At 38.5% G+C, this 21975-nt stretch overlaps 1 protein-coding gene across 1 annotated transcript in view; it reads left to right on the top strand.

Annotated features, from left to right (window-relative positions):
• The window catches only part of CSMD1 (CUB and Sushi multiple domains 1), a gene marked incomplete at its 5' end in the record, with an annotated part of 1589548 nt that overhangs the window by 1204512 nt on the left and 363061 nt on the right, over positions 1–21975 (top strand). Inside the window, 2 exons of the mRNA XM_087418289.1 lie at positions 8669–8856; positions 16990–17178. Of these exons, the coding sequence (XP_087274415.1) occupies positions 8669–8856; positions 16990–17178 (377 nt within the window). The remainder of the gene's footprint in view (positions 1–8668; positions 8857–16989; positions 17179–21975) is intronic.

The raw sequence follows: 21975 nt of genomic DNA, 5'->3' as shown, positions 1-21975 counted from the left end.
CAGGGGTGCATGTACCTTTGCAAATTGGTGTTTTCAAGTTCTTTGGATAAATACCCAACAGTGGAATAGCTGGATCATATGGTAGTTCTATCGTTGATTTTTTGAGGAATCTCCATACTGTTTTCCATAGTGGCTGCACCAGTTTGCACTCCCACCAGCAGTGTATGAGAGTTCCCTTCTCTCCACATCCTCTCCAATACATGTTGTTTCCTGTCTTGTTAATTATAGCCATTCTGACAGGCGTGAGGTGATATCTCATTGTAGTTTTGATTTGCATTTCCCTGATAATTAGTGATTTTGAACATCTTTTCATGTGTCTGTTGGCCATCTGTATATCTTCTTTGGAGAAATGTCTGTTCAGGTCTTTTGCCCATTTTTTAATTGGGTTGGTAGTTTTTTTGTTGTTGAGATGCATGAGTTCTTTATATATTTTGGAGATTAAGCCCTTATCAGATGTATGGTTTGCAAATATCTTCTCCCAATTGTTAGGTTGTCTTTTCGTTTTGTTGATGGTTTCCTTTGCTGTGCAGAAGCTTTTTAGTTTGATGTAGTCCCATTTGTTTATTTTTTCTATTGTTTCTCTTGCCCGGTCAGACGTGGTGTTTGAAAAGATGTTGCTAAGACTGATGTCGAAGAGCGTACTGCCTATGTTTTCTTCTAGAACTTTCACAGTTTCAGGTCTTACATTCAAGTCTTTAATCCATTTGGAGTTAATTTTTGTGTATGGTGTAAGGTAAGGGTCTACTTTCATTTTTTTGCATATGGCTGTCCAGTGTTCCCAACACCATTTGTTGAAAAGACTTTCTTTTCCCCGTTGTATATTCTTGGCTCCTTTGTCAAAGATTAGCTGTCCATAGATGTGTGGGTTTATTTCTGGGCTTTCGATTCTATTCCATTTATCTGTGTGTCTGTTTTTGTGCCAGTACCATGCTGTTTTGGTTAGTATAGCTTTGTAGTATATTTTGAAATCAGGGAGTGTGATACCTCCAGCTTTGTTCTTTTTTCTCAGGATTCCTTTAGCTATTCGGGGTCTTTTCTTGTTCCATATAAATTTTAGGATTCTTTGTTCTATTTCTGTGAAAAATGTTGTTGGAACTTTGACAGGGATTGCGTTGAATCTATAGATGGCTTTAGGAAGTATGGACATCTTAACTATGTTAATTCTTCCAATCCAAGAGCACAAAATATCTTTCCATTTCTTTGTGTCTTCTTCAATTTCTTTCAGAAATGTTTTATAGTTTTCGGTGTACAGATCTTTCACCTCTTTGGTTAAGTTTATTCCTAGGTATTTTATTCTTTGTGTTGCAATTGTAAATGGGATGGTATTCTTAATTTCTCTTTCTGCTACTTCGTTGTTAGTGTACAGAAATGCAACTGATTTTTGTATGTTGATTTTGTATCCTGCAACTTTACCATATTCGTTTATTACTTCTAAAAGTTTTCTGGTGGATTCTTTAGGGTTTTCTATATATAAAATCATGTCATCTGCAAATAGTGACAGTTTCACTTCTTCCTTTCCAATTTGGATCCCTTTTATTTCTTTCTCTTGCCTGATTGCTCTGGCTAGGACTTCCAATACTATGTTAAATAGGAGTGGTGACAGTGGGCATCCTTGTCTAGTTCCTGTTCTTAGAGGGATAGCTTTCAGTTTTTCACCATTGAGGATAATATTAGCTGTGGGTTTCTCATATATGGTCTTTATTATGTTGAGGTACTTTCCTTCTATACCCATTTTATTCAGAGTTTTTATCATAAATGGATGCTGGATCTTGTCAAATGCTTTCTCTGCATCTATTGAGATGATCATGTGATTTTTGTTCTTCATTTTATTAATGTGGTGTATTACGTTGATTGATTTGCGAATGTTAAACCATCCCTGCATCCCTGGAATAAATCCCACTTGATCATGGTGTATAATCTTTTAACGTATTGTTGTATGCGATTTGCTAGTATTTTGTTGAGGATTTTTGCATTGATGTTCATCAGTGATGTTGGCCTGTAATTTTCTTTTTTTGTGTTGTCCTTGTCTGGTTTTGGTATCAGGGTAATGTCAGCTTCGTAGAATGAGTTAGGGAGCTTCCCCGCTCCTCAATTTTTGGAAGAGTTTGAGAAGGATAGGTATTAAGTCTTCTTTGAATGTTTGGTAGAATTCACCAGGGAAGCCGTCTGGTCCTGGACTTTTATTTTTGGGGAGGTTTTTGATTACTGTTTCGATCTCCTTACTGGTGATTGGTCTATTCAAATTCTCCACTTCTTCTTGATCCAGTTTTGGAAGGTTGTATGATTCTAAGAATTTATCCATTTCTTCCAGATTGTCGAATTGGTTGGCATATAGTTTTTCATAGTATTCTCTTATAATCTTTTGTATTTCTGAGGTGTCTGTTGTAACCTCTCCTCTTTCATTTCTGATTTTACTTATTTGTGCCTTCTCTCTTTTTTTCTTGGTGAGTCTAGCTAAAGGTTTGTCTATTTTGTTGATCTTTTCAAAGAACCAGCTCTTGGTTTTATTAATTTTTTCTATTGTTTTTTTGGTCTCTATTTCATTTATTTCTGCTCTGATTTTTATTATTTCCCTTCTTCTACTGATTTTGGGCTTTGTTTGTTCTTCTTTTTCCAGTTCCTTTAGGTGCATTGTTAGATTGTTTATTTGAGATTTTTCTTGTTTGTTGAGATAGGCCTGTATCGCTATAAAGTTCCCTCTTAGAACTGCTTTTGCTGTATCCCATAAATTCTGGCATGTCATATTTTCATTTTCATTTGTCTCCAGGTATTTTTTGATTTCTTCTTTGATTTCTTCGTTAACCCAGTCGTTGTTCAGTAGCATTTTGTTTAATCTCCATGTATTTGTGGCTTTTCTGATTTTCTTCCTATAGTTGATTTCTAGTTTCATACCGTTGTGGTCAGAAAAGATGCTTGGTATTATTTCAATCTTCTTAAATTTATGGAGACTTGTTTTGTGGCCTAATATGTGATCAATCTTGGAGAATGTTCCATGTGCATTTGAAAAGAACGTGTATTCTTCGGTTTTTGGATGGAATGCTCTGTATATATCTACTAGGTCCATCTGTTCTAAGGTGTCGTTTAAGGCCAATGTTTCCTTATTGATCTTCTGTTTGGATGATCTATCTGTTGGTGTAAGTGGAGTGTTAAAGTCCCCTACTATTATTGTGTTACTGTCTATTTCTGTTTTTATGTCTGTTAATAATTGCTTTATATATTTAGGTGCACCTACATTGGGTGCGTAGATATTTACAAGTGTTATATCCTCTTGTTGGATTGTTCCCTTGATCATTATGTAATGCCCTTCTTTGTCTCTTTTTACAGTTTTTGTTTTAAAGTCTATTTTGTCTGATATGAGTACTGCTACCCCAGCTTTCTTTTCATTGCCATTTGCGTGGAGTATCTTTTTCCATCCCTTCACTTTCAGTTTGTGAGTGTCTTTAGGTCTGAAGTGTGTCTCTTGTATGCAGCATATATATGGGTCTTGTTTTTATCCAGTCAGCCACCCTATGCCTTTTAATTGGGGCATTTAGTCCATTGACATTTAAAGTAGCTATTGATAAGTATGTACTTACTGCCATTTTTTAACTTTTTTTTTCTCAATGTTTAAGTAGTCCTTCTCTGTTCCTTACTTCTTCTATACAGAATTGATGGTCACTTTAGTTTGACCTCTGTCTGAAAGCTGTACTCTTTAACTACCCTCCTCCCTCCTTTTATGTTTTTGATATCATATCTAACCTCTTTTTTGTGCATTTGTATCCATTACGTTCTAATCGTGGAAATAGATAATTTTTCCTATTTGTGGTCTTCTCTTTTCCCCTTAAATCAGTCCCTTTAACATTTCTTGTAACACTGGTTTCTTGGTGACAAACTCCTTTAATTTTTGCTTATCTGGGAAAATTTTGATCTCTCCTTCCATTTTGAACGATATCCTTGCTGGGTAGAGTATTCTTGGCTGTAAGTTTTTTCCTTTTAGCACTTTAAATATATCATGCCATTCTCTTCTAGCCTGTAAGGTTTCTGCTGAGAAGTCAGCTGATAGCCTTATGGGGTTTCCCTTGTATGTAACTTGACATTCTCTTGCGGCTTTTAGGATTCTCTCTTTATCTTTAATTCTGGACATTTTGATGATGATGTGTCTTGGTGTGGGCCTCTTTGGGTTTATCTTGTTTGGGGCTCTCTGTGCCTCCTGTACCTGGATGTCTGTTTCCTTCCTTAGGTTAGGGAAGTTTTCATCTATTATTTCTTGAAATAGATTCTCTGCCCCCTTGTCTCGCTCTTCTCCTTCCGGGACACCTATAACACGGATGTTAGTGCGCTTGATGTTGTCCCAGAGGTCCCTTAGACTGTCCTCACTCTTTTTAATTCTTTTCTCTTTTACCTGTTCACCTTGGGTAATTTCTTCTAGTCTTTCTTCCAGCTCACAGATCCGTTCTTCTGTATCCTCTACTCTGCTTTTGAGTCCCTCTAATGAATTTTTCATTTCCAGTATTGTATTCTTCATTTCTGATTGGTTCTTTTTTATATCTTCCATTTCTTTGTTGACATTCTCACTGAGTTCATCTATTCTTCTCCCCAGATCAGTGAGCATCCTTAACACTCTTAGTTTGAACTCTCTGTCAGGTAGGTTGCTCATTTCTGTTTCACTTAGTTCCTTTTCTGGGGTTTTGTCCTGTTCCCTTACTTGGAATGTATTCTTTTGCCTCCTCATTTTGCCTCTTTCCCTGTGCTTGTGTCTACGTATTAGGTAGGTCAGCTACGTCTCCTGCTCTTGGATAGGTGACCTTATGTAAGTGATGCCTTAGGATGCTTCCAGTGTGCTTCCCTCAGTTCTCAATGTTCCAGGGGTGGCCCCTATGTGGGCTACGTGTGTCCTTCTATTGTGGCCTATTAGCTCTCCCTATAGGCGCCCAGGCAGGCTGAGTTATGCTCCTGGCCAGCTGTTGTAATGCTCAGCTGCTTGTAGTTGTTGTGGGCCCTTCAGTCTCTTTATCAGGTGTGGGGAGCCCCAGTACAGTTGGCTGTAAGTTCTAATACCACATTTGTGTTGCAGTATTTCTTTTAAGTGAGTAGGCCCCCAGTGTGGCAGGTTGTTAGGCTCAGGGCCTTACAATTGCTGTAAACCTCTAGCCTATTAGGTCTCTTGTCAGCTCTCTGAGGATTGCAGCTGGGTGGGGCTGCCCTCAGGCACAGGAGCACCCAATTGTTTCAGGCTTTGGAAGGTGGGGCAAACCTCCTATGTGGGTCTTTGAGAAGCACAAGTCTTCTGCAGCTGACAACCCTGTTGCCCACAGGTCCACACACACAGTCAACACAGTCCTGCCCTGTGTGAGTGCCCCAACCTCTGCAAGTGGACCCAGTCTCTCCACAGCGGGAGTCCCACACACTCCACCACTGCCCCACACTCTCCACCTGCTCCTTGTGCACACCCTGCCCCGCTCAAGTCAGCTCAGTTGCCAGGCTGCAGAGAATCCAGTCACCAATCTATGCAGGCCCACACGTTGCCTGAGGGCTTGTTGTTGGGTGGGGCCAGTCTCTAGGGTGGGCTGCCTGCCCTGGCTGAGCTGGATTAAATTGGTGCTCTAGTGGGTGGAGCAGACCCTGGGCTAGCAGGTCTCAGGGAGAACTCCAATGGCGTCTGTGTCAGCACGCTCACACCAGGCCACAACAATGGCCGCCGCCAATGTCCCAGTCCCTGGAGAGGTCTCACCCCTCACCGTGATGCACTCAGGGCCTATTAGGTGAGTCTCTTGTCACCGAAGCACTGTGTACCTTTCTTTCTGGTGATTTTAGGATGCTTTCTGGAACGGGTGAGTTTGTGCACGGGCCCTTTAAGAGCCAGTTTTAGTTTCTTTGTGAACCGGGTTTTCTGGGGGTGCTACCCAATGCTTTAGTAGCAGGCAAAGTCAGATATTATGCCGCTGGTGTCGATTGTGCTGGGTCCACAAAATGCCCCCAGCGGGGGCGCTCCCCGGCTCAGGGCCCCGCGCCTCCAGGGAGGCTGCGTACCTGTGAGCTGCTCCCGGCGGCCGTGACGCTGGCGGCTTGTGAAGGCGGCGTTTTTTCTCTCCAGAAGGGAGTCTCTGCCTCTTCCACCTCAGAGAGGATTGTCTGTTGTTGCAGGAGTTCCTCTTATCCAGTTTTCAGTTCTGTCTCAGGGGTAATTTTTCCACGAGTAGTTGTAAATTGGCTGTGTCCACAGGAGGAGGTGAGTTCAGAGTCTGCCTACGCCGCCATCTTGACTCCCTTATCTACATATACTCTTAATCATTAGAAAAAGTTAACTCTACAAATATTCAGTAAATTAAGTTTGGTTTCTTATTAATTTTAGACTTTCTAGTATTGACAGGGGAAAAAGCAGAAGCACATCCTAATTTCCAGCAGCACATCAAATTTAAAGTATTTAGTAAAAATAGTGATTTTATGAAATTTTTACAATGTTATAAACCAATGTTACTGCAATAAACAAAAAATAAAAAAAAATAAATAAAAAAAACATAAATAAAGATTTCCAGGGTTTGATGCAAAAAAAAAAAAAATAGTGATTTTACATTCTGGTTTGGCACATTTTATTAGCATTCCATTTTCAGTGGTCTGAACAAAGATACTCACACAATTTTTCTCAATCTTGTCTTTTCAACATTGGTGAACTGTGGTATTTGCTAAATGCCATTTGTAAGTGCTAACATTTATGATATTTTCAGACATTTGTGATTTTAACACAACTCTTTGAAGATTAATTGCATAGTGCAATATTAGTTTATACCTCGAGCTGTGGGCTGACATCCTAATAAAAGGTGTGTCTGTACATACAAATTTTAAATTCCATACTGATATTGTTATACAGTGTATGTTAGGTTGCCAAATCATGAAAAGCATTCAGATTTTTCTCTTTCTGAGGTTATCCTGGAAATCTTTCAGCTGTTGAAGTGTACACTTTCTTGGTGTTAACTGTCACTAAAGAAAGAAGGTGTGAAAACTTTAGTGCAAATATGTCAAATGAGATTTATTTCATGCTTATGTAGACTTCTTGAATTTGAACTCAGATAACTGAGAAGCCATAGAGTCTTTTTCTTTTTTTATTGAATTAATATTGAGATAAAACATTTTATTACTTTCAGGTGTGCAACATAATGATTTGACATTTGTATACATTGTGAAATGAACACCACACTAAGTCTATTTACCAACTGTCACCATACAAAGTTACATTTTCTTCTTGTGATGGGAACTTTTAAGATTTACTTTGTTAGCAACTTTCAAATTCGCCATACAATATTAGTGCCTATAGTGCCCACGTGGTAAACTACATCCCCATGACTTATTTATTTTATACCTGGAAGTCTGTACCTCTTGATCCCCTTCACCCATTTTTCTCATCTCCCTTCACCCCCCTCCCTTCTGGCAGCCCACCAGTCTGTTCTCTGAATCTATGAGTGTGGTTTTGTTTAGTAAAAGACGAAGCTGTATTGTCTGACCCCAAAGGCCCAGCCCGTGGCCATATGCTGGCCAAGCCACGTAATACACCAATTGTTTGAATTCTTCTTTATGGAAGAGTAGGGGTCAGGGGACCATCCTAAGTTAGTTGCAAGAAGATAGCATTACTGTACATTTGCAGTAAGAGGAGTCTCCGTGAATTAGTGATAAACAGGGCAGAGCAGAGCCCTTTGGTTTCAGCATCTTTCTTGTCATTCCATGCCATGAAGCTAAGACAGCTTGCTCTCCCTCCCTTTTCCTCCCCATCAGCAGTATTTGATGCAAAGCATGGGGAATAACGGCGCAGTCTTCCACGGAATTCTTTGTCTGAAAGTCACTGAGTGCACAGAGGCCCACAGTGCGTAGGCTGCTCCCTGAGAGCATAGGCGGATGCTTGGAAACCAGGTTAGCTCTTTGAGGACTGGATGGGCCCATTTAGGATATTATCTCATTGCCTGGAATGGTACCCTCATTTCATCAAAGAGGACCCAAGTGGCTGCAACTGGATATAAATGTAATATCAGGCCAGATTCTCTAGAAGCATAGCGTCCTTCTTGGAAGAAAAGTTAAGCACTTTTCAGAAGCTGTTCTAACTTTTTCAAATCATTAATTAAAGTAACTTTTGCTTTCTGAAGCAGCAGTGTGCTAAATGCTCTTCTATGTCCTGAAAGAGTTAATGCAACTTAAAAAGGCACAGGATTTTCTTTTTTTGAGAAAGGTATTTGAAGTATTGTCATATATGTTGAATTACCCTCTTCCTTTAAGAGATCATTTCACTTCAGTTATGTTCATTTTAAGATATCCATAGTCATGTTAAACAGGGCATCATGAAAAATAATTTGAAAATGCATAATGATTGATTTTTCACTAATTGGCGATTTTTAAATTTACTTAGTCCTTTCCTTCTTTCTAAAAGCTAATGTGGTTCACAGTATTTTTATTTTAGAGCTGCATCGCTGCCCTCTTTTGTCTTTGTGATGTTACAGGATAGAGTACTCAATAAGAATACTTCTAGAAAAAAAGTACTATCCTTAAATATATGCATCCAAGTTTTCAAAAAGTATATATGTGTAAATAATTTATTTCTATTGCTGTCTATGCGCTTTTAATTAATGAATGAAGATATGATGGGGACATCTGTAAGTTAATGTTGCTTCGGATCTCTTTTCTAACCGGATACACCTATCCGCAGGTTTCAGACTGAGGTCAACTATGACACCCTGGAAGTCAGAGACGGGCGGGCCAGCTCGTCCCCGCTGATCGGCGAGTACCACGGCACGCAGGCCCCGCAGTTCCTCATCAGCACGGGGAACTTCATGTACCTGCTCTTCACCACCGACAACAGCCGCTCCAGCGTCGGCTTCCTCATTCACTATGAGAGTAAGTCAGCGTCCTCACCTGCCGCGGCAGGGGGTGCAGCGGCCTGCTGGAGGGCAGGACACGGGTGCTCGTTTTCTCACACACGGATGCATGTGCTGATGGGTTGATCCTGACTGCCTCTGTCCACAATGCATTGCACCATCGTAAGAACTTTCTCTTGTTGGGCTGGCCCGGTGGCGTAGTGGTTAAGTTCACGCACTCTGCTTTGGCGTCCTGGGGTTCGAAGGTTCGGATCCTGGGCGCAGTCCTATGCACCGCTTATCAAGCCACGCTGTGGCAGTGTCCCACATAAAATAGAGGAGGATGTGCACAGGTGTTAGCTCAGGGCCAATCTTCCTCAGCAAAATAAGAGGAGGATTGGCAACATCTGTTAGCTCAGGGCTAACCTTCGTCACCAAAAAAAAAAAAAAAAAAAGAAGGAACTTTCTCTTGTTAATGAGAGCACATCTTGGGGATTTTTACTTTAAAACTGAAAAAGACATATTTGTTTATTATAAAGTAAAATAATAAAATAACTAAAACAATGAAATGTGTTCATTTACTACATGATGTAATAATAAATTTCTACTATTAGAAAATATGTCTATTGTCCAAAGGAGCTATAGGGCACATAAGACTAAAATTCTATATCCTGAGCAATATTCTTGCTAGAAAAATATGATTAAGACATTCCTGGTGCTTATCTGTCAGTAGATATAGACAAGTTTCACTGAGAAGGAGCATGTAACTGAGAGGATGAGGAATTAAAACCCAGCCAAATTTTACTAAATTGGCAAATAACCATTAGTATTAAAAATTGTTAAAAATATCTAAGAACAATTGTTAGAAATATTTGAACACAATTGGTAAAATATTATAATGCAGTGTATTTTGCAAGGCAACCCAGTCTCAAGTATTCCTTTCCGTTTTTATTTCAGTAAGTTCAAATTTGGCTCTTATGCTTTAGCTTCTGAAATTGGGATTTCATGTCATTATATTATTTTACAGGAATATTTATGCAAATATACTCCTGGAAAATAGCTGAAGGGGATTCATCGTTGGAATATGTTTTTAACACTAGTCAATTAAAAAGACAGCATTTATTCTTTTCTTTGTTTGAAGTGCTTCAATTTCTGAGCAGAATGAAAGAAGATGAGTGAGTGAAGGTCAACACTGGATCTGAAGGGATAAAACCCTTATTTTGCAGGACTTTTGTGGTTGTCTTTTTTTACAATCTTTTCCCAAAATAAACAAAATGAAGTTTCAATGTTATTGTAAAGATATGTGCTGACACACACCCACACATATAATTTTACAAATGCATGAACGTGGTGATATCTAACACGCTGGATTTTCAATCATTATTTTTTTTATTTTTCTTGTCTTTCTTTCTCCCATATCACCTCCCACTCCCCTTGTTAACCTCTGCCCAAACCCGTCCAGCAAACTCAAATTAATAACCTGTTGTGTTTCTCTGTTTTGCATGCTCATGAATATAATTACATGCAAACATGTATATACACATATAAAGTTATGTGCACTTTTTGATAAAAAATGGAATCATATTCTACTCATTCTGATAGTGAGAGAATTGATTATTAATGATTAACTTAATTCAAAGTTATTAGTGTTGCTTCATAAACATACAGCATTTATTTCAAAGTAACATTTTTTAAACTTGAAGTACAATTTAAGAACCAGAAAATTGTATTTTTCATCTGTTTTTAATGTCCCTTTAAGTTATCACTTTTCCTTGGAGTAAAGATGTATGCACATTACAATCATCTGAGTTTATAAAACTCTGAAGCATTGATCAGCTCAGTGTTCTGTTGTCTCCACCTCATCCGCTACTATTTTTAAAATTAGAATTACTTGGCCTTTGGTTATATAGTTGGATGAAACTTAAGAGAATAGATATTTTCAGGCACTGATGAATAGTAGAGCAGAGATTTCGTCTCCTCTTGTCTCTCTCCCTCATTTGTGTACCATAGATTATTTCGCCCATTTTCAGCACCCTTTGAAGAAATGTGTTCTAAAGCCCATTTGCAGGCAGTGCAAACTAATTTCCTTCGCTCACCTAACTCGTTTAAGTAAATGGGTTGTTCTTATTCCTTCTTTCTGAGAAAGCAAAGAATGATGGTCAGTTCACAAATTCCTGTTTAGCTTGTCATCCTCACTAATATCATATAATAATTTATTTTAATAAGCAGATACTTCACACAACAATTCTGTTTTTTTGTGAGGAAGATCAGCCCTGAGCTAACATCTGATGCCAATCCTCCTCTTTTTTTTTTTTTTCCCTGAGGAAGATTAGCTCTTAGCTAACATCCGTGCCCATCTTCCTCTACTTTATATGGGACGCCACCACAGCATGGCTGGACAGACAAGCAGTGCGTTGGTGCGCGCCTGGGATCCGAACCTGCAAACCCTGGGCCGCCGCAGCGGAGCAGGCGCACTTAACGGCTTTAGCCACCACGCCGGCCCCCCCACACAATAATCTTTATAATCTTAAAAGAACAACTAGATCATGTTTCAGGGTTCTTTTGATTTATCCTATACTTGAAAGTAGACCTGAGCCTCGGGAAGGTGTGCTTCCATAACCCGGAGCGACCCCTCAGAGAACAACGCTCTTTGCCATTTTTCTTTCTTCACATCAGTGAAAAGAAGATGAAAACTGTTACCAAGCTGGTGCATTTGTAGTGGAGTGATAATTGTGTGAGTGTCGGAAATTTCAGATCCCTCGGAGTGGCGAATTCCTTCTCCTTCCTCCTTTATTGGAAAAGCAGGGAGCTCCTCTCTAGTCACTGGTGAGGGCAGAGCCCTCAGCCGGTGGACAAGATGGGGAAGGTGTCCTTACAGCATCAGTGCTGTGTCTCAGAAGGGACACTGGTCTAAACAGTCACCCACTTGAATACTGTGACCCCCTAGTCGTCCTTCCAGAAGTCCCCACAAATTTTTTGTGCATTCCTCTGGGTGGAAGCATTGAAAGTACATTGGGAAAATGTTACTGGAATGACGTCACACTGAAGCTAGACTTATCACCTCAATTTATTTATTCATTGTTAAGTATTTGAAGAGAAAGGAGAAAATGGCATTTTTACAAGAAAATGAGTCAGGAAAGGCCTGGGATCTTTGACACGATGGTTGTCAGCTGGTGTTGTGCAAACAGTTAGCTGCAGGCTTTAAAATTAAGCAGATGCCAGAGGGCCAGCTCAGATGTTCTAGGTTGCTGCTTCTGTGGGTGGTATAGAGACCTAAGTACTTTTCAAGAGCTCCCTAACCATGCCGATGGCCATGCCTGTTTAGAAGGCTTGCTGAAGGAGCAGTTTTCTTAAACGTTCCTGGGCCTTAATAGTCACCTGGGGATCTTAGTAAAATGCAGACTCCTAAACTCAAATCAGGACATTGTAATTCAGTACACCCGTGGTGCAGACCTGAATTCTGAATTTTTAATTCTGAAGGAAGTGGCATGTAGGTGGCAGTGTCTGCCTGAGGCAGCCCAGGGAGACCATGACAGGTGCAGGCCTGACACATGCGTTCCAGGTGGAGAGAACCTGCAGGCGTGGGCAGAGGAACGTAGAGTGATGGAGGAGCTAGGGGACAGGCAGAGACAGGAGAAACGGACGTGGGAAAGAGGCACATTCCAACCCCTTTAGAATTTTGACCATGGCTAGTACCCTGTGAGGAAGTATGTTCAGAAGCCAACAAGTAGGCACCAGAGAATAATGACACTTGCTCACCCAACACATTTTTAAAAAATGGGTTGCTATGACCCAAGAATGATTTATGTTAAACTCTTTATGCCATTTAATAATAATAATATAGCTCATCTCCCTTTTGTCTTTCGTCATAAATGGTTGACATTGTAAACCTTCCTTGCTTTAAAAAGTTATTAAGGACCCCAATTCATGCCCAGATGGGTGCATGAAAACCTACCTTGGACAGAAAGCATTGCAGACATAACCACCCTCTACTCAAGGTTGACTTATCTTTGCAGTGGCGCCATGAGATCATATGAGCTGCTAAAAACAGCATTAATTTCAGCTCTTTCTGAATTGCAAGGCAGAAGGGTGGAAGCCATTTTTTCAATATTTTCCTAAAAGCATCCCTGGGATTGGAGTTCTGCTCTGTGTGCTAAGTCCCTTGATTCGTTGCTCTTGTAAATATAGTGTCCAATTACAGTCGGTCCTTTCATTGTGTTATTCTTTACAAGGAATGTGCCCAGTTTCTTTGTATAATAGTAATGTGTTATCCCCCTAGAATAATCATTTGCTCTTTGTTTGTAAAGCGTGGAACCACCAATTTAAAATAGCTTTCATTTTATAGGATATTGGAAAACAAATGGATTTCTCAAGTATATGGTGATTTTTCCATTTAATTTTAGAGCATTTCTTGGAAATGCTTTCAAAAGTATCTTTTTAATAATGCTTCCAGAAAGAAGGAAGATTCATTATATGCAAATATATATAGCCTACTAGGAGATTCATATACCTTGCAGTTAAAAAAAAAAAAAAAACTGTGAGGGGCAAAGGAATATGGTTTGTGGGGGTGTTTGTGTGTGCGCGTGTGTGCAGATTAGTTTTCTGAGATTCGGTGACCTTTCTTATCATTAGAAAATGAGGCCAGTCAAGTTGTAATGCTAATAGATGCAAAACAATTGGAAAACTCCTTACAACACACACACACACACACACACACACACACACACGCGGACACACAGAGAGAGAACAGGCAAGGCCGTAGATTTGAAGCTCAGTAAATAGTTTAACATGACCAATTTACTTAATTTCTTGGCCTATTTCCTCATCTGTAAAATGGGATTGTAACTGCTGTTTCAAAACCTTTTGGAGGCTGTGTGAGAAGCTGGCAGATAAAAGACACTCAGAGAATATCCATTCCCTTCCTTGGATTGGAACTTTTATAAGAATAGATAACTGAACAGAACTTTACTTATGTCAAATGTACATTAATATAATCTGCACATGGAGATTTTCAAAGTAATTGGCTTCCTTTATTCACCAAACAGCAAATTTATTCAGTCACTTATTTGACAAAGGCCAAATGAAAAGTTTATTTATAATATTTGCGTCAATAAATTCACAGTGGCATTAAGTGTCAAGTAAGAAACAATTGGTGCAGAATCTGGACATATTCATAGCCTCAATAAAATCGGTTGATCAGACTTTTTCTTAGTATCATCGGGGCTGGAGACAAGAAGGGGAAAGATGCTCTAAACAAACTCTGAAACTCTTTGTTGTGCCTTCCCTTCAAAGCACACTGGCTGCCTGTCCCCACAGATTGATTTTAGACTCTCTGAAAGGTCTTGTCTCTTTAAGCCGCCTCACCTCCTTTGTGGTTCCACGCACTCGCCCGCTGTCATCTTGTTTCCTAATTCCTATATATATTGTGTTTCAGGTAAATTGGTCACCAAATCTCTTATAATTCTACTACTCAGCACTTACCCTCACAAGTGCTATCAACTCAGATAATTTGTAATGCTAAGGAGCACAATCTCTGCACATTTCACAGCTCAATACTTCTGCCCATTATTTTGTAAAACTGTATGAATGATTAAATAATGGAATATAGTTGGTAGGAATCAGCAGTTATGACTTTAACATTTTTATTTATTTTTTAGTTCAGTTTTACATGTGAAGAATTCTAAATTTAAATGTATATGCTTTGGTTTCCTCTAATATTTCTCTCTTTTTTCCCTACAAATTTTTTGTGGGAAAAGTTTGCTTATAATTTACAAATTTCATTATGGATATTGTTCATTAATCACATCGTCTAAAATAATAATTTCTATTATTATTCACTGCAGTGCAGTGAGTATATTATTGTTTCATGATCATGGAAAGTCATTTGATAAAATGGAATAATTTAGTTGACTGGTTTTTCATGAACCTGGAGACTAATCCATTTCTTTGGCAAACATCTTCTGTTGAGAGAATTTTTATGTTGATCTTGATACTACAAAACCAATCAGCCAGTCTTGCGCACCCACTCTGCATAGGGCATATGCTGTGTACAATCTTTGGGGTGTTATGAAAGAGGTCATAGACACTGCCTTAGGTATGAATGTGTGTGCCTGTGTGTGTTTGTGCGTGTGTGTGTGTGTGTGTGGAGAGAGAGAGGAGCAGTGTAGGTGGTGAATTTTGGGGCAAGCGATGTCCATGTTTCTTTGGCAGAATCACACATCATGTGGGAGTGGAAGGCGTACACGCCTCTGCTGCCACACTTTGCAAGAAGCCATGACAGTTACATCCTGTTGTTTAGGACAATAGGCATGTGCTGTTTTTTAGGAAATTAGTTAGAATGATGTTTAAGAAAAATTCTTGAGAAAGAGTGAGTCTATATTTTTTTCACTTTGGTTCTTTTTCTCTTCAATATGTTTTCCCTTGGAAACCCTACCATGATATTTTTTTCTGTTGTTTTTTACCCATTGTTAACCAAACTGTGAGGTTAATGGCAGAGACCTGCAAAGTGCAGTCTGCATATTCTGCTAATTCTGAAACCAACTGCAAGTTCGGGGAGTTCCCAAAATGACCCTCAGGTCTGATCATTTGATAGAAGGACTCAAAGAACTCACCGAAAGCTACTCTGCTCATGGTCGTGTTTACTACAGGGAAAGGATATAATTTAGGACCAGCTAGAGGAAGAGACACAGAAGGTGGAGTCTAGGAAGGGATCTAACCTCTGAGCTTCCAGCCGTCTTCTCCGGTGGAGTTGTGAATGGTGTCACCTCTCCCAGCCATGGTGTGTGACAGTGTGTTGCCAACCTGGGAAGCTCGCCTGAGCGTCCCTGTCCAGAGATTTTGCTGGTGTTTCATTGCACAGGCATCATTGATTGAATCATTGCCCATGTGGTTGAACTCAATCTCCAGCTGCCCCCATCCCTGTAGGTTGGACTGAAATCATGTTGCCCCAGGGGCCCACCCTGAGCTACCAGTGAATATAAACTGTCAGGTGTGGTCCCAGGGCCCCCGATGAATAACACTCAGGAAATCCCAAGGGCTTAGAGGTGACCCCCCAAGAAGCTGGCTCTCTCTTGGGAATCACATTCTTTGCTACACATTTTTGTATAGTGGCTCAGCTGTCCTACTTATGTGCATTTTACTATACTAATGAAGAAATATTATCACATTATTTATTTTAAAAAGTCAGCCCTTAGTTGTATTTTATGTATTTAACTTAATGAAGGAAAGTTTACTCATATGGCACATCATCCAAACTTTGCTAAAATATATGCAATGATCAGAAATATTATTTGAAAGATCATTTTGGGGACTAAACAGCCTGAATGTTGGTAATAACAAGATTTTTGATTAATATTTCATGTCGTAATTGTAATGTTCTGAAACATACTGAGAGAGTTATAATAGCAATAGCAAGGTCTTTTTTATGTCTTTGTATTCATAAACATTGTAATAATATCTTCTTGTCTTATTCCCATTTCCCTTATCTTTTAAAATATATATTATTCTAGAAAGAAAGAAAAATGTGGGAGCCAGAGAAACGAAACTCTTATAATGACGTGATCATAATTCCTTGACTTTATATAGCACTTTACTTTTTTAACATCTTTGAGCGTAGGCTAATTGTAGCCATCTCAAAAGTGGCTGACTTAAGTGCAAATTTGAAAAAAAAAAGTAGGGATTTATGGAATGCAATTTTAGAAAATCAACTCCAGTGTGGTTTTAATTTGCATTATATGTGTGCGGGCTTGGGTGTGTGTATGCATATGTATAAACGTTGAAGTATGACTGCAAAAATCTAACAAGAATATAAAATATAAAAGAGAAGGAGAGGGAAAGGGATGGAGACAGAAAACAGAAAAGATTTAGACTTCATTTAGTACAGTTCTTTGATTTTCAGATGAAGAAGGGTAAAATTCAGATGTCAACGAAGCACTCAAGGTTGTACCACTTAGATCTTCTGGCAAACAGTGTAACGACATACATCTCTCTACAGACAAACAGGGTCACATACTCGAAAATGTATGTTTTTTACATGAATGCATTATTGAATTCACTTGCATAATTTTCCAGGTCTGATAATGTCCAGGAATATGTTGATATGTTATGGCACAAATATTTTTTCTTTTCTATAAACCAGAAAGGTCCTTATAGAATGTATTTTCCATGCATCTAGGTGTGACTCTGGAGTCAGACTCTTGCCTGGACCCGGGGATCCCTGTGAATGGTCGTCGGCATGGCAGTAACTTTGGCATCCGGTCTACGGTGACTTTCACCTGTGACCCCGGATACACGCTCAGTGATGATGAGCCGCTTGTCTGTGAGAGGAACCATCAGTGGAACCACGCGTTACCCAGCTGTGATGGTAGGTAGATCCCAACGAAGCAGTAAATTATCAAGAAATGCAAAGACATGTCAATATTTAAAAAGTTTGGGTGGCATGTGTATTTTATGAGGCAGTATAACAGGACTAAAGTGGGAATTCTATTTGAAAATTTATACATCTTGAAAATATTGTTGCTGTTCAACACTTGAAGTTTACCTAGAAAAGTTTCTGTATTAGGTAGAGCATATGTTTAGAAATGAAGAATAATAAAATGTGGACTGTCCTTCAACTTTACCCACAAACACCCAAACTTACAGAGCTTATTTATACACATACACTTACGCATGGCATTTGTTGAAGATAGAGTGTGAGACAACATGGTGAGTATATGTATTCTACGTTGTCAGCCCTGATTTTCCTCTGACCAGGTCCAGGTGTCAAACCACTTCCTCTAGGTCTGCACTGCTTGTCTTAGTTCCCTCTGATTCTTCCCCTCTGGCAGAGCTCTCCTCCCAGGAGCACTCATTCTGGGCCAGAGTGCTCAGGAGATCTCCAAGTGGTTTTTGTGCTACCAGCCATTCCCCACTGCCCTGCACAGATCTGCTCACAGAAATCTCAAAATGAATAACAATCTTGATGATTGTGTGTTACTGTGTTCCTCAACTTTATACTATGAAGTATATAGTTATAATAACAAGACAAACAAATATGTTACCTGTGATCATTTGCAAAAAAAAGTCAGGGACTCTGCTGTTGGCCATGAAAATAACCACACTATAACATTGTTTCTATTGCAAAAGAATATATATATATATTCTAAGTATATATATATATATATATATATATATATATATATATATATTTTCACATATATACGAATTTCCATTTTCAGTACTTTTTTATGGACTGCAGGCATTTCCATTCGAACATGCTATATGCATTCATTAAACACCTTGACTTCTTTAAAATGATACACCAAAAATAACAGGGATTATGGGACAATTATGCTGCAGACCACCCAAATCTTTGACCTTTGTCATGAGAGTATTAATCCAAATAGTAACTGGTACTTTGAGAAAGAAAACCTGCAAAGTGCAGGTGGGCAGCACCTAGTGGCTGGAGGCTTCTCAAGAAGTATGAAAAATCCACAAAACCAGGAGAGTGGGCATGCCAGCCCCTAGGCAGTAGCAGATGGAAGACGAGCTCTGCATCTATAGGGCCAGCATGCAAGAGGGCTCAGAAGGAGACGCACCTGACATGAACATCAGCTGTATAAGTCAAGGGGGAGTCCCGCTGGGGAGGGGCTCCTAGGTTCGTGTGTTTATTTCTACTCTTCTTAATATGGATCTGAAAGAGCTTTTTTGTGCAGAACACAAACTGAGGCATTTTTATTTTCCTGCTATAGGTTATAATTCTACTATATCAACTCCATTTGCCCAGGGAAATGTGGCAAGCGCCTAAATAATTTTCACATAATGTTAACACCATTTTTCTATTTGCCAGTTTCAAATGAGCTGTTAATATAGAAACCTGTACTGTAGCAGGACAGATCAGGAATTTAGAGGATTGTCAAAATATATATTCCTGATTCCCCTTATATTTCAATAAAAGAAAGTAGTCCCCCTTTATTCATGGCTTTGCTTTCTGGGATTTCAGTTCCCCACAGTCAACTCCGGTCCAAAACTATTAAAAGGAAAATTCCAGAAATAAACAATTTATGTGTTTTAAATTGTGTGCCATTCTGAGTAATGTGATGAAATCTCACTCTGTCCTGCTCCATCACACCAGGAATGTGAATCGTCCCTTTGTCCAGAGGATCCACGCTGCAGACGCCACCAGTCCTTTAGTCACTTAGTAGCCGTCTAGGTTATCAGATCGACTGTTGTGGTATTGCCGTACTTGGGTTCAAGTAACCCTTATTTTGCTTAATATTGGCCTCAAAGCACAAGAGTAGTGATGCTGGCAATTTGGACATGGCACAGAGAAGTTATTATTATTAATCTCTAACTGTGCCTAACATAAATTAAACTTTATCTTAGATGTGCATGTATAGGAAAAAACATAGTATATATAGGGTTCGGTACTAACTGATGTTTCAGGCCTCCACTGGGGGTCTTGGAACGAACGCATCCACCATGGATAAGGGGGGACTGCTGTATATGAATCTGCAACATGGGCTAAGAGTGTTTAGCTCCCACATTTTCCCCATATGAGGACTTATCAAAGCCAACTGTCTCCTTTCAAAGCAGAGGAAAAGAGATAAAGACCCGAGAGCAGTAGGTATGCATAAGTTATTCTAAGATGTGTCTCTTCATTTTTGTTCATTTTATGTTAGACTTTAAATTAACTCTAAAATAATATATCACCTTAACAAAGGTATAGAGAACCATAATACAAATAAATTTACTTATAGAAAATATCATAATATTAAGCTATTACAAGAAGTCCCATGAAAGTCGAGAACAGGACAGCTTCCTCAGTATCAGAAATATTATTTAACTTGTCCAGAAGGTCCTAACAATGTAACAATTTAAGAAAATTATATGAATGATAAATATTAGAAAGAGAAGATAATTTTTAGCAATAATGAGTGCTCAGTAGGTGACTACATTCAGAATAAACATAAATCAATAGATTTCCATGTAGGATGTAACCTATTAGAAGTATAATAGAAATATATAATAGAAAAAAAGCTAAGGACTGCCAGAAATATATCTAACAGGAAATGTGAGGGTGCAATATAAAAAAATAGAAGTTTACAGTAGAAAACAAAAAGATATCCTAATAAATGAGAATACGTACTATGTCCCTAGATGAAAAGAATGAAGTTTAAATGTACAAATTTTCTACAAATTAAGTTTTAAATTCAATGAAATCAAATAAAAATTAATTTGGATTTTTAATAGAAATTTACAAACATATAAAAATTAACCTGGAAGAGTAAAGGCTCCAAATAGCCAACATATTTTTAAAGAATGATAAGGAAGAACTCTCCCATCTGATATCAAAGCATACCAAAAATTCATGATAATGAAAACAGTATGGAATTAGTGCAGAAATATACAAATAGGTTAATGATACAGCATTGGGATTCTAGTAACAGATCTATGCTGCATAGGAACTTAATTATTGTAAAATTATTCCAACTCAGTAAGGAAGGTTGACTTATTTAATAAATGATGTTGGTTAAATTGGATATCTGATTGAATTTTAAGATATTAAAAATGTAAACAAAAGTTACACATTGATTTAAGATGGAAACAAAAAGATTCAAAACTTAAAATCATTATGTGGAAATATGGTAAAAAGTTATTAAGACAACCTTTTATGGAATATATATTTTTTTATTTAGTTATTTACTTATACAAATATAAGTGTATGGCTCAGTCAATTTTCCCAGAATGAAGATCTGTAAGATCAAAATGATACAGATCAATAAATGAACATTACCAGCGCCCCAGAAGTCCCTGTCACATCCCCTCCAGTCACCGCTAACACCCTCTTGACTTTCTAGCTCTGTAGGTGATGTATACAAATGCAATCAGGCAGAATGTATACCAGCTTCTTTCACTCAACCTTATAGTTGTGAGATCCATCCACATTATGTCACCTAGCTATATTACTTTTTTTTTTTTAAGATTTTATTTATTTATTTTCCCCCCCAAAGCCCCAGTAGATAGTTGTATGTCATAGCTGCACATCCTTCTAGTTGCTGTATGTGGGACGCGACCTCAGCATGGCCGGAGAAGCAATGCGCGCCTGGGATCCTAACCCGGGCCGCCAGCAGCAGAGCGCGCGCACTTAACCGCTAAGCCACAGGGCCGGCCCTCACCTAGCTATATTTCAATCATTCTCATCATCTATGTTTGGTTGCATAAGTGTACCACCATTTTTTATTCCATAATACTGTTTATGAGAATTTGAGTTGTTTTGAGCACGTTTTCACAGGTTTGTTGGCATATCTTCCTTTGTGAGGCACTTGTTTCTTTTCTCATATTGATATTGTCATGCGCCTTTTTCTTATTAAATTATAAACATTGCTTATTTATTTGGATACAGTTCTTCTGTTGGATCTGTGCATTGTAAATATTTCTCTCACTCTGTAGTTGTCCTTCCCTTGTTGGTGTCTTCTTGATGAATAGAATGTTTTAATTTTAGAGTCACCTAAGTTTTCTATATTTTCACTTGTGATTGGTGCTTTAAATATGGTGTTTAAAAAGACTTGCTACCCTCAGAGTCGTAAAGATATTCTACTATTTTCTTCTCAAAAACTGTTAAAATTTTGACAGCCTATTGAGGTATAATTGAAATGCAGTAAACTCCTATGTTCAATGTGAATGGTTTGATATGTTTTGATATATGTACACATCCATGAAACCATCACCGGGTTTATGAATTTTTCCATCATCCTCAAAGTCAAGACACGGTTTCATTCTTTCAAATTTATAATTTCAATCCATCTAAATTTTTTAGTAAGGTATGATGCAGTGTCTAGATCCATTTTTTCCCAATATGGCTGTCCAAATGAGATAGCATCATTTATCGATAAGACCATTCTTTCTCCACTGCACTGTGCCGTCAATTTTGTTACACAAATGACTAAATATGTGTGAGTTATTTTTTGGTCCATTGAGAAATTTTAGGTTTTAAATTTTGGAAAGATTTCTAAAGAAATCTAAAAACAATAAATGAAAAACATCAACAGACTTCATCATATACGGATTTGAAAGTTCTGCTATTAAAAAACAAAAAAAGGTAAAAGAAAAGGATCAGACTACAGAAAGAAGTTGCTCTGTCCATGTAATATGCGTTTGAAATAATTGTGTCCTACAAATG

The sequence above is a fragment of the Ceratotherium simum genome, chromosome 28 (genome assembly GCF_057802395.1).
Source record: "Ceratotherium simum simum isolate JZ-2026a chromosome 28, ASM5780239v1, whole genome shotgun sequence".
In the NCBI taxonomy this organism is placed as follows: domain Eukaryota; kingdom Metazoa; phylum Chordata; class Mammalia; order Perissodactyla; family Rhinocerotidae; genus Ceratotherium; species Ceratotherium simum.
Note: the sequence above shows the minus strand (reverse complement) of the source record. Positions and strands in the feature narration are given on the sequence as shown.